The following is a 13,019-nucleotide window of genomic DNA, read 5'->3' on the forward strand; positions in this document are numbered from 1 at the left end:
GCATTAATACAAGCACACACAGACAGACACAAACACACACTAGGTGAACTAACCACGTCACTCTTGGTGGTGTAGACACGATCAGCCAAGCTTTCGATAGCGATCCATTTGACGGGCATCTTTGAGATCCGCCCCTGCCTGTAGTAGTCTCCATTGTAGATCTTCTTGGAGAGGCCAAAGTCCGCCACACATACATTCATGTTCTCATTCAGCCTGAGGCAGACAAACCAAAGTGTTACAGCGCTGTATTGTTTGGAAAAGGGGCCTTCAGACATTGGTAGAAAGAAAAAAAAAGTACATTCATCCGAGTGCAGTAAAGTTTTTAGGTAGTTAGGTATTTACTAGTTATTTGTATAGTATAAGATCATCTTATAAAATATGATATGTGATATGATATATATTAAATTAAGTGCCCAAGGAAGAGTACCATATATTTCCTGCATCATATTAACCTTTTTTAGGCTTCTGCGCTTCCAAATGTTGCTTTAAGCGCAGTCTCTTGGTCTACTTTTAGTTCTTTTTAAGATCTTCCTCAACAGAAAGAGAAAGAACAAGTGATAGCACATACGGGAACCAAGAGAGTAAAAAGTGGAAGCAGAGATTGTGCTTACATGCAGTTGCGAGCAGCAAGGTCTCTGTGGATGAAATTTTTGCTGCTGAGGTACTCCATCCCTCGGGCGATATCAGTCATAAACTTCACCAGCATTTGAGACGGGAGGTACTGCAGAACAAGAAGGTTTTAGTCACACATCCACCACAGCTGAAATTTATTTTCTGCACAGTAGAGGGCACTAGAGTCCCTCTCTCTGAGGACCTGTGATCAGCCTGAACTGAGTGCCCCCCCCCCTCCAGATACTAACAGCCTCCTCCTGTGGGAAGAATAGTGTTCAACACCGCTCTGTTTTTGAATGTTTGCCGAACCAATGGATGTTTCAACATTCTGTAGGAATCTTGTTTTGATTAGAGTTTCTCAACCCGGCTCTCCGGGGACTTATTGCGTATAGCAGTTCTCGGTTCCAAAAAAACCATCCCATCCATTAATGAGTATAACTGCAGATAGCAACTACAGACACATACTGTGTGTTTTCATGATCTCAGAGCGCATGTGCTGCCAGAAAGGTGTGGATTGGGACTGTAACAAATACTGTACGTCTTTGTTGACCTTTGGATACCATTTCGCTGACGTGAACTTCTAAACCTCAAACCCATTAAGCTGTTAAATTGTGTCGGACTGTATGCGTGCATAAGTGTGTGACTGCTTGTGTATGCACATGCGAGTGTTGCTGACTCTGTGCTTTTATTGTTTGTAATCAGACTAACCACAGGACAGTCTCCCAGCCTCGAGTATAGCAGATAGCTGTGCAGGTCTCCATGTTTCATATAGGGCAGGATGACCACAGGGGAGGGGTAACCTTCACTCTCCACAGTCTGCAGACACACACCTGTAAAAACACCACAGCTCAGTATTATACACATAGACTACGTACATGCTCTGTACATGTAGAAATTAAAACGGTTTTACTCATAATCTCAAGACTATGAACTAATGAATGAACTAAGGCCGTATTTTAAAAGGTCAGTTCACCAAAATAACAAAAAATAAACATGTTTTCACTTAGCTTTAGTGGTATTTAGTCAAGTCTAGTCTTTGCATAGACACTGTGTCACTGTTACTCTCGATAATCGACAGTAAATGGGGACTATTTATTTGGTAGAAAGTAGTTCCAACGAAAACTGTTTATAGTGAGGTTTGTGGATTATCCTGATGAACTTGAACAGTGTTTATATGTGTAGAAAGACTAAAACGTATTCACCTCCACTGTTTCTTAACACTTGGGCAAAGAAAGTGAGAAAACATGTCTTTTCGTTATTTGAATTGGCTGACCCTTGACGTGCCAAAGCTGTATGATTCCTGACTCACCTAGAAGCCTCATGACATTGGGGTGGTCAAACTCTTTCATGCAGGCAGCCTCACGAAGAAAATCTTCCATCTCTGAGCGGGTACAGATGGCAACTGGAGAGGAGACGGTACAGAGGTGAGACCATGTGGTTTTGTGCAGCTATTGGCACATACTGGCAGGTTGTGCGGTTGCCAGAGTAAGAAAATAAACTTTTATTTCAGGGGTTTTGGCTCCTGAATTTACTATGAATTAATACATGTTAGCAGATTTTACTACATTGTTTGTTTTAACTTTGTCACTACAGTGATCTCACATAAAAGGGTGGCACTGTTTTAAGTCGATAAAAATTCATCTTTCCCCCCTTAAATTTTGAGTTTTTATTGTCTTTATTTTGGCACTACGGTTAATGTGGGGGTCATCTTTTTGTTATATTTAATATTATATTTTCTACAAGCTGCGTCTTTGTCTGTTTTCTGATCAAACACTGAGATTTTTGCCCCTGACACTTGTTAATTTCTGACCCGGGGGGCTTGTCTATCAAATGGCCTGTGTTCCCAAGATGAAGGGATTCATTGTGGTGATTGCTGAGTACTTTTGCTGTCTACTCACTCTTCATAGTCTTCACAGCAACTTTGAGAACAGACTCCTCCTGAGTCAGCAGCCCCTCCATCACAGAGCCAAACTCCCCTGAAGACAGAACACAATCAAACACTCAGTTTAGATGCAATTTTAAATGTAGGAACATTGAAGGTCTTCATTAACAGTGAAGAGTGGTTGGTCTCCTGTCGTTACAGAGTACATGGCTATAAGGTTATCGACTTTTAAACTAATATGTTTAATATTAGTGTCAGACGGAAATGAGATAAGTGAAAGGTAAGCATTGGTGCTATGAAGGATAAGCCCTGACTGTGTACTATGTATAAACCCTAAGTGTTTACAAATGCCCTTTACACCTTGCTGTTTTTCAGGCACTCCCTCTACTGAAATGTACATATTAACTGACACAGTTAAAAAATAAAACAAAGTGTTACCTTCTCCCAGGGTCTTTCCCAGGGTTAGTTTATGTCTGTCCACCATCACATCTTGGAGCTTCTGCTTCAGCTCGTCGCTGATGCCCAGGCTGTTCACTAAGGAGGAAAAAATAAGGAATTTTAATGGTGTTGGTGCTCAAAGCGCTTTAATGAACAACACAGAAAAGAGAGAAAAACAGCCAGATTGTAAAACCCACAATGCACAACACCGAGCCAAAAACAAAGTGTCAATAAACACTGCCAGCTTGAATAACAATGAAAATAAGACAATAAATGAACTAAATCCATCCTTTCTACTTGTAAAACTCACCAAAACAAAATGTTCCATCCTTCATCTTTTTGTTATTACAAAAATAAATTGAGTTGAAGTGGGCCTACCATGAATTTGTTAATTATCTATTGTTTTTAATGTACAAAGTGTTCAAAAAATCCAGTTTACAGTAAATGTCACTTATCATATGTTACAAAAAGTCTTTCTACACTGAAACTAAATCTTACAAGAAACAAGAAACAAATAAAACCTGAAGTAAAACCACCAAATCCAGAAGACAAACTTCTGACAATAGAATCAGAAACTATACAGAAATAGACAAATTCAAAAACCAAAACTACATTACATAGAGCAACTTTCTCCTCTCAGATAATTTTTCAGGTGTCGGACACATGACCACGTGATCCTGCAAGGGACCAGGTTGGGGTAGGGAGTTGAGGTCAGAGGAATTAAGCTGGTTTAAATATCCCTGACTCCGTCCGGCCAGCTGGCTGTCACTGAGCTGTGTGGTGCCGAGCATATGTTGCATTACAGATATTAGCCCTGTTTTCACATCTGGGCCAGGATATGACAACGCAACAACATGCTCTGAGAACCCCCTCCAGCTGCTGCTACACTATCAATCTGCCACGCGTCGGACCACAATGTGCTCAGTCCATAGGCATGTTCCAACACATACTGGCGTGACAGTCAGCCATCCATGCAATAACAGGAGCCCAAGAGCTTGACTTTGTCCTGAGAATTGGCAAAAATTACTGGTCAACGTCAGCAGCTTAAATCCCGGCCAAATCACTCCAATCTGACCCCTTCCTTTATTCCCAACGCACTTCTTCCATTCAGTACACATTATCTCCACATCTCTTTCTCTTGGTCTCATTTTACTCACTGAATGAGTAAAATGGGGGGGGGGTTGCTTTTTTTTCCTACAGTTTTGCCTTTCCCCTGGCCTCTTTGTAGCTGTGGCAAGCTGAGACTTGTGTTTGAGGTCTACACAAATATTGTGCACACATCAGTGACAATGTCAGAGCTTGAATGTGACCCAGATGTGTGAAATTTGAGTCTGCATGCTGTGTTTACAGGTACGCATCTCTGTCTGTAATCATGGGGACTCACAGGGACTGCTGGCTGGTGATAGCAAACAAACCTCTGCAAACGACTGCTTTGTTTTCTACCAGTGATGTTGTTGCTCCACCTGGACGAGACTCGAAACCTCCACTTTACACTCCCCAAAGGTGAAATGACCTCTTCACTCCACTCAGAGCAGTCAAGCAACCCCTCATCTGTTGTTACAAGCTGCTTGAGTTTGAAATCTCATTCATAAGAGAGGTACGTCATGTCACTTTCTCCCTGATGTAATTGTATCCCCAAATCTTCAACCTCTCCAGTGTGCTGTTATCTTGATTTCACCTTCCCTGTCCCGCCTCCTTCCTCTGCTCTGTCAGTAAAATGTCTGAAATGCAGTCAAGTCAAATGTAACTCTGCCGTTCATGTCTGATTGTACGGGGCATAACTTCAACTTAAATGGATTCACTGCATGTGTAACTGATATGATTATAAAAAGATAAAGATATATAGCATAAGGGGCACAGTGTTGTTGTGGAGTCAGCTGACTGAACACTCCAGGGCTGTTTTTACAGCTGTAGGAAGAAAATTAACCCTTAAATGTTTGTGTTCGTGCCTTTAATCAACCAAACAAACCAGTCTAGTCTTGAACTGACGAGAATAGGACTATCAGTGTGTCATTAATGTCAAAGATTTCCTTCCACTGAACTGCTGGATCCAGGCCCGAGCATCAGAGGAGATGCTATTATGCTATTTCTTTTGTATCGCTATCTATCCTGGGGACAGAGGCAGGTTTGGGCATGCTTAGAGATGTATCTTTTACTACTTCAGGTTTAGCCAGGTGTAAATATAAAGTGTCATCTTTCTGGGTAAACACGCATGTGCAGAGAGGGGAACTCACATGTTGCTTCTGTAGTCCTGCGGCTGTAGGTGCGGCGAGCGCGGTACCTGACCACCAGCTCTCCGCTCTCCATCATGGGTTCAAACGCCTCTCTGTGAATGCATACACACATCACTCAAAACAGAGCAAAACACAATGAGAGGTCACTCCAGCAGTTGCGTAAACACAGCTGAAAACATGGCATTGCTCCATAATTCTTAGGAATGACTCTTTTAAAACAGATGTCTGCTGTTCTATCCAAATGCTTCAAAATGCATGCAGAAGTGAAGCAACTAGGTCAATGAACTGAGAAAAAAAATGAAGATTTTTGGTTTGGCACCGCTATCGAGTCCCCTCCCTTTCACCCACGCGGAGCAATAACAGCCTACACACCCAAAGCGCGTCTCCTTGCGCCGCAGCTTGGCCACGTAAACAGCCATGAGCACAGCTATGGACACAGCCCCGGCAATGGCCATCACCACATACCACCAGTGCCAGGAAAAGGCTGGGGGCGATGACGGACCTGAGGGATAGGTGTGGACAGAGACAGACGAGGGTTTAGTCATATGGGTCTTTAAAGCATTATGGAGCCCAAAAAGTGACAAAAAAACAGTATTTTTATCAGCTGAAGGCAAAATAAAAAGATTTAAACCTGTATTATTATTTATTGATGAATTTACTTATACACAGATAGCCTCCTTACTGCCTTTCTTTGTTCCATATGCAAATGTTTTACATCTTTAAAAAATCCCTTCACTTTATCTTCTTACAATGGTTGTAAGGAAAGTTCATGCACTGATATACGCTGATTATGTCGAGCATAATCTAAACATTCTTACTAAAAATATGCTTGTTTTTTTCTCCTTTATCCACTTCTTGCTGTCCCATCCCACACATTGAAATGTACTCACAGCTACCCCCACAACCTACTGTTCACTCACAACCTCCATTGCCACTGTTTTTGACTTTTCCTCCCATTCCCCCCCCCCCAAACTTTCCTCGCCTCTTTTTGTCTGCCATTCTTGTTGTTTGAATTGTCTGGCTCTATTAGACTAAGCAAACAGAGATGCCACACTGTTCCTGCTTGTTATAAATATTTATGATGCGTCTCCCCATTCACCCCCCCAACCCCCTACCCTTCTTCCCCTTTTCCGTCTCTCTGAGATCCTCTCTTCTCTTTTTTCTATTCCTTCCTTTTTTCTGAGATACACAGGAAGGCACTTTCAGGCTCATGGAGAAATCCGGTGACAGAGAATAAGAAAGAGAAGTCTTGTGGTGGAAAAAACACCATGAGCTCACTTCCACTGTGTCATTACGTGCCACTCTGAAAGGTTACAGAAGAACATATTTCTCGGTTTCCATATGAGCATTACTTACCTCTAAATCCCACCATTTCTGTGGGAACAAAAAAAAGCAGAGCTCATGTCAATACTCTGACTTTCAGGAGAAAAACAACATAGTTTGTTTTGTACAACCTAAAATAACATGTTTATCCATGCAGACTGTACATGACACAACATCTGACACCTAAAAAATGATTGTTCATAATAAAATGCTACTTAAGTTATCAACTAAAAAAAGACCTTTGTTTACAAAATGATGCAGCTTTCCAAAAAAATCTTATATAATAATTAACAATCATTCATGTTCATTTTTGACACTTTTTGTTACTCACCAGGAGCAATAAGTGTCAGAGTCTGTGTGGGGGTCCAGGGTCCTTGCCCCGCCCCTGTATAGGCACACACTCGATAAGACACATTGGACAGGGGGACAGACAGATTGATTGACAGTTCAGTGTCCAATCCAGTGTCCACAACAAACTGTCAACAAAGAAAAAGAGGGAGACGGTCAGTAACAAGCAGATTTAATATTTTCTTTATACCTGTCTAATGAAACAAGGTCAGGATGTGTGTGTCCCAGACTGACCTGCTGTGTGGCAGGCGTGCTGTACTCCACCATGTAGCCCTGTAGCTCTCCATTCAGCTTTCCCGGAGGCCCTTCCCACGTCATTAGCACCTCTGTCCCATTTAGCATCGCGGTCACATTAACAGGTGAGTTGTCTGGCACTGAAAGACAAAACACAACAGACCTTGATTGTCATTTCACTTCTCACACAGTTACATGTTTTTTTACTGGTGGGGTTGTTGTAAGGTTAGGTAGACATGTAGCTCAGAGTGTGGCGCTGTACTTTTCAAAAGATTTTGGGTATGAATGAGGACTCGGCCGTGGTATGATTGTGGGCCCGGTGGCAAGAGGCCAGTGGGCTGGGGGTTATCCAGGCATGTGTTGTTTTGACAGCCTGGAGCTTCTAAGGTGTGGATAACTACACCAGCTGGAAGGAGAAGATGTCAGAGAATGTGAAGAATTCTGCTTTATTAGGACAAAAAAGGCTAGCTAAGGGCACCACAGACAGGGGCAATTAACTGAGTTCAGGAGCCAGTGCTCTCTCTTTCTCAGCATGATTGGACGAACTCAGATGGACACATGCTGAGGCCTGTGTCTCCCTCTGTCATGCTTTCCCTCCTCTTCTGTATATCCCAATTTTGGCTTTATTCTTTCGCCCTGCCTTTTTCTTTTCTGGCTCTCTAGAGTGGAGCAGAAAAAAAGGCTGCTGGCAGCAGAAATACCCAGTGGAGAGAAAACCTAGCTGAATAACATGCTAGAAATAGTGTGAGGAATTTGTGTATGTGTGTGTTTGTGTGTGATTGATGCTCCGTATAGCAAAGTAATCCAAGAACCTTTTCGAAAGGAGACGACAGTGCTGATTTCCTTTGTTGCCGTTTGGTTAAGGCTCTCTTTGTCTTTGCTTCTCACTCTCCTCTGCAGGCTTACAAAGTCACACAAACTAGCTGTGGACACCCACACATGCCCACACTAATACACACCCACACACACATACTAAGTCAGTGTGAGTTTGGGAAACATGGCCCAGCCTATGGATGATGTTATCAGGAAGCATTTGGCGGGTGATTGTTTCCACATGCAGTCCCCGTTCTGCCTGCCAGCGGCAACAAAAACAACCTCCAAGTCAATTTTGTTCCAGCAGTTCGTCTCCACCTATGATTCGTCAATCTCGATCTCTTTCTCTCTTTTTCACTTCTTTGTTTGCCTACTTGCACTCTTTCTCTCTTTCTTCTCCCCTCTTCATCTCATTCCCTCTGCCTGTCTTCCATTCACCATGATTCCATCTCCTTCTTTCCAACTTTTCTTCTCCCTCGCTGCCCTCTCTGTGGTCATTTCTCTCAGTTTTATGTCATGGAGTTATGAGTTCAAGAGAACAGAGATGTTAACCATTGATGTAAAACTTTTGGGAGAAGAAAAAAACTTGCAAGATTTGGGAAGTTGAAAAAGGAAATACAAAAAACTAGATGTGTGGTAGTGCCGTTTTGTGAAATGCAGAAAATACAGAGAAAAAATTCCTCATGTTGTTCTTTCACATGAACGCAGCCCGAGCTTGGCAAGAGACTGAGAAACAAACACTTTTGAGCCACAATTAGTTCACAGCAGAGGTTAACATCTGTATCCATGGCAGACTACTGTTTCACATCCTGTTACGTGCTGCTGCTATTGAAGAAGCAGTGTCGCATAACTATGCTTGGAGGCTTTTAAACACTGTTTGGAGGCAGGGCTGGCCCTCTGATTCTCTTTCCGTACACTCTCATTCTAGTTAGACTCTGTGTGGGTCAACACACGGATGGAAAAGGGTAATCTTTATGCCAAATTGACTCATAACCCTGGGATCTGTTCTCCATAAATGAAAACAAACTCAGCACTACACTGGAAACATGTTTCCCAGATCAGTCGGAGCACAAACGTTTGTGTTAAAGACATCCACGTTGTTTCTGTTTTTATGGCGGTTGTCTGTCTGTAGTGAATGCGGTTCTTTTAATGCTTGTAGTTGCATTTTTGCTGGCAGTGGTATTAAACAGCATTAAATGTGGCATATGTGACATATGTGACTCACTTCATAAGGATGGTGAGTTTGGATGTCCCGTAAGTAACAGAAAAGAATCAGAATCAGAATCAGGATTCCCACAGTGGCCTTTTTAGTGTAACAAACTTGGTGGAAAGTTGTGCAAGTACACAGTAATACTTGTCAAGTGTTACCACACCCCGTTTTGTTCATAGATTGTTTGTTTTTTGGAGAGATGCATTTCTGGAGTCATTTAGGAAGAAAAAATGTGTTTACAAAATATATATGTAAAACATAATCTCATTGCAGATTTGGGATTAGGGTTACATGGGTCGTCTCGCTTCCTCTCCCACCGACCAGCCCCCCGCCCTTTCTGTTTTCTCATCCTCAGGGGAAAATAGTGGGCTTTGGGAAAATAGCAAAATGAATGTTTTCTCAAAGCGCCCCCTTCCCTAGTTTCCCTGCTCTTCTATCCATTCCTTGCCTACTCCCACCATTAACCTCTTTTTTCTGTTTTTCCCACAGTGCCTTGCTGTGTGCTCTAGAAAGAGAAATCACAGGTCATCTGAGGTCAAAAAAGGAGGGAAATGAGAGACGAAGAAGTGATGAAGTTGAAAGACTGTATTCAGAAAAAAAAACTTGTTCGGCTTGTTTGATTCAGGAAACAAATTCCTTGGTTTGTAGGATCTGAGATAGGAAACGACTAATGCAACAAAATGAGGTAGCCCAGTCTACTTGAGTGAAGCATGGATATGAGAACAAAAAAGAGCTGGCAGAAGAAGAGTCTGTAATGAAGTGAAAAAAACTTCAGAATAAAGGAGGAAGCAGCAAATGGGGATGTCTGTGCCAGGATGACACATGTAGGAGATAGTGCAACACATATCTGGACAATTTATTAATGAGAAACGAATGGAGCAGAAAGAAACTCCAGAAAGGAAGATTTCAGGCTCAACAATAGAGCCTCATGGGAGTTTAGTGTAAAAAATGGCTGAGCTGTGAGCAGTGTGCCTCTCCCCTTCATTCTCTCACTCCCTTTGACCTCCAGTGCCTCCTGAACTATCTTTGACCACCAGCTGAATCTTATCTTCTGTTTCTTTTTCATCCTCTGACTCATTAGGACAAGTGCAGAGAGAGCTGCCAGAGCTGGAAATGAAACAATATTTCCCAAAGGCAAATAAAACAGTTTTTCTTACACTGAAACAAAACAAAGATTGATATGACTTTGCTGTAACAGGGAACTGAAACTTGAAAATCCTGACTCCTGTATCTCAAAACCACTTTTTGTCCTTCTCCATTACAGTGGCATTTCAAGGAGTGCTACTTCTCCCTTTTTCTATTTTTGAGAATTGTTTTGTTGAAGTGTTTTCAGATCATAAGTAGCTTCCATGGAAAGCCCCCATCATCTCTCCTGTTGCATATCTCTCCTCTTAGTATACGCTGTTTCCACTCCTATTTATCCAGGGATAGAGACAGCATGAGCTGGCATGGAAAATCCCACCTCAGTTTAAACTCAAACACACAGCAGCCTAGCATTACAGTTTGGACCGAGTGCGGCAATCCTAACTGAAGCCTTTCAGGAGAATTTAACGTCCACACTCCCTCCCTTTCTCTGTCTCCACCTACTCTATCCCTTCAATACCAGTCAGTTTTCTACCTCAAGAGTTTACATTTGAAACTGGGGTCGTAGAGGTACAGTGCCTCGTGTCTGGTATTCTTCATAAACACAGACTAAGTTGAAGGGGCACAGGAAGGAATATTATGACTAACAGAGCACTGTAACTTGATTTGCTGACTCCTTGTTATCATACAGCGTTATCCAAGTAAGTTTTGACTCACAGAATCAAGCTGAAAAGCAGTTGACAGAATTAATCTTGCAGCAAATTCAATTCACCTCAAAATAAGCTCAGAAAAACGCTTTTCAAGAAACAATTAGTGTCCCTGATAATTAAGACTTTTCCTTTAGGCATTTCATCTTCTGTCATTCATCTCTTCAACCGTAGGTAACTTTTCGGAAACTATGACAGCTTCAATTCGAGGCACGTTAGAAATCAGCTGCAGTTTAAGACCGAAATGCAAAAAACCCATAGCCATTAACTACTACCTCGAAAAAAAATTATACAGTTAACATCCAACCTGTAGACTTGAGACTGTAGTTTGACGTCTGTCACAACTTTGAAATCCAGAAACAATAAAAAAAAGAAGAAGAAGGCAACAGGCAGGCCTCACAAAGCCTTAATCTTTACAGTTAATGATTAGGCCTTCACAATGAGTGGTCTTAGCTATGCAAAAAACACTAACTCAGCTTTGACAAGACAAGTTTTTAAATGCTATTAATCACAGCTGGCAGCATTCAAGCAGTTGAAAGAGTTGCAATTTGCCTGTGAAGCCTTGACTAGGACTTGTGCCTTGCTAAATCCTAATCAGTAAGGCCTGGTATTTTTAGCAGTACAAAATACAGCTAAATTCTAATGGCACTAATAATGTATGTGCAAATGTGCAATGCAAATGTATTACTTCATAGTTCAATAAAATGATCCTTGGTTTAGACCAAAACATGCAAAAAACATCTCAATTGTGCCTGCTAGCTGCTGTATAGCATGTATCTAGTAGGTTAGTATACAGCAGGAGTGGGAGGAGACTTGGCTTTAGACCTTAACCGGTAGCCAGATAACAGAGCCTTGACCTTGACTCACTTCAGAGGAGGTGATCCCCCACACACACACACACACACACACACACACACGAGCCATCCAGGGTGAAAACAAACATCTCCTCATTTGGAAGGCTCACCTCCTTCTTTGGTGCGTAGCTCCACCCAGGGCGACCAGTCAGAGGGCCCCTGGCTGCTGTGACATGCCACCCTGACAGCATAGAGTCTGTGGGGCTCCAGATCTCCGATGAGGTGTGTGGCTGGTGGGATGTTCACATTCTGGTTGTGGATCATCTTATCTGGGCCTGATGTGAAGAACTCTCCCATGTGTTTGGCCTGAAACATTCAGATAAAAAAAAATTATATTCAATTTGTTATAGCCTCTACCTGCTTTACAAAGCAAAAACGTATTTTATATGACTATGACTATATTAAGTACAGAGAGTGACAACATGTACAAATAAATTATATTGGGAAATGTGGTCTTAATTAACACTAGCAATAACACCTTCATGAGATAATTTTATAATTATAAATATCTTAAATAGTAATAAAACAATTACACATAAAACAATTGAACCAATGTTTACAATAGATGGCCTCCAATTTGTGGATTGAGTTCTTTCAATAGTATATGTCACAGCAGTCACTTCATTTTATAGAATAAAGTTTCATAAATCATGATGCATATGTCAAATCTAGGAAAAACTTGCAATCAAAAAGTTTTTTCTACTATAATTTTCCCAGTATGCACAGTAACTGACAGTATTATGTATGAGGTACTGTGGAAGAAAAGATATGAGGTTGAAGTCTGTGCATAATAGTGGTGGTGGGGGATGGTCAGTAAGTGTTAATTGCCAAAAAACATTGTAAATTCTGCTTCATTCCTATTCTGAAAGTAACAGGCTCAGTAAGGTGCACAGAAAGCAGAACCCATCAAGTAAAAATCACAGGCAGAAACCTGCTGTCTCTGCAAACCCTCTGTGGTAAACACTTTTAAAGAGGAACACAAGGCAGGAAAAATCCTTCATTGCAGCAATCTTAAAACCACATTAAAGTTGCCGATCTGCACCATTGTTCTCTGCTGCATTGCTCATTACCAAGCGGCTCCTGCAGGCTAGAGGCTGCACTTCACAGGCTGGGCTTTATAGTAAGAGCTGAGAACTTATAAATAAATAATAGAACAAACGAGCAGCCATACAAACAGATTCGGTGTGTGCGTGTGTGTCCAGCAGGTGATGTTATGTACTGCATTGACAGTGACTCGATATGGGTATTCAGAGGTCATACACTGTGAGGGGGGGGGGGGGG

At 41.8% G+C, this 13,019-nt stretch overlaps 1 protein-coding gene across 1 annotated transcript in view; it reads right to left on the reverse strand.

Moving 5' to 3' along the window:
- Positions 1-13,019, reverse strand: part of LOC118341383 (tyrosine-protein kinase receptor UFO) — a 25,501-nt gene that overhangs the window by 2,379 nt on the left and 10,103 nt on the right. Inside the window, exons 7-18 of the mRNA XM_035679630.1 lie at positions 11,849-12,044; positions 7,072-7,211; positions 6,821-6,965; positions 6,523-6,540; positions 5,539-5,668; positions 5,167-5,258; positions 2,933-3,028; positions 2,511-2,588; positions 1,922-2,014; positions 1,321-1,442; positions 612-721; positions 54-213 (exon numbers count right to left, since the gene is read on the reverse strand). Coding sequence (XP_035535523.1) covers positions 54-213; positions 612-721; positions 1,321-1,442; positions 1,922-2,014; positions 2,511-2,588; positions 2,933-3,028; positions 5,167-5,258; positions 5,539-5,668; positions 6,523-6,540; positions 6,821-6,965; positions 7,072-7,211; positions 11,849-12,044 — 1,380 coding nt within the window. The remainder of the gene's footprint in view (positions 1-53; positions 214-611; positions 722-1,320; positions 1,443-1,921; positions 2,015-2,510; positions 2,589-2,932; positions 3,029-5,166; positions 5,259-5,538; positions 5,669-6,522; positions 6,541-6,820; positions 6,966-7,071; positions 7,212-11,848; positions 12,045-13,019) is intronic.

The sequence above is a fragment of the Morone saxatilis genome, unplaced genomic scaffold (genome assembly GCF_004916995.1).
Source record: "Morone saxatilis isolate NCDOM2014 unplaced genomic scaffold, NCSU_SB_2.0 Contig8, whole genome shotgun sequence".
Classification (NCBI taxonomy): domain Eukaryota; kingdom Metazoa; phylum Chordata; class Actinopteri; family Moronidae; genus Morone; species Morone saxatilis.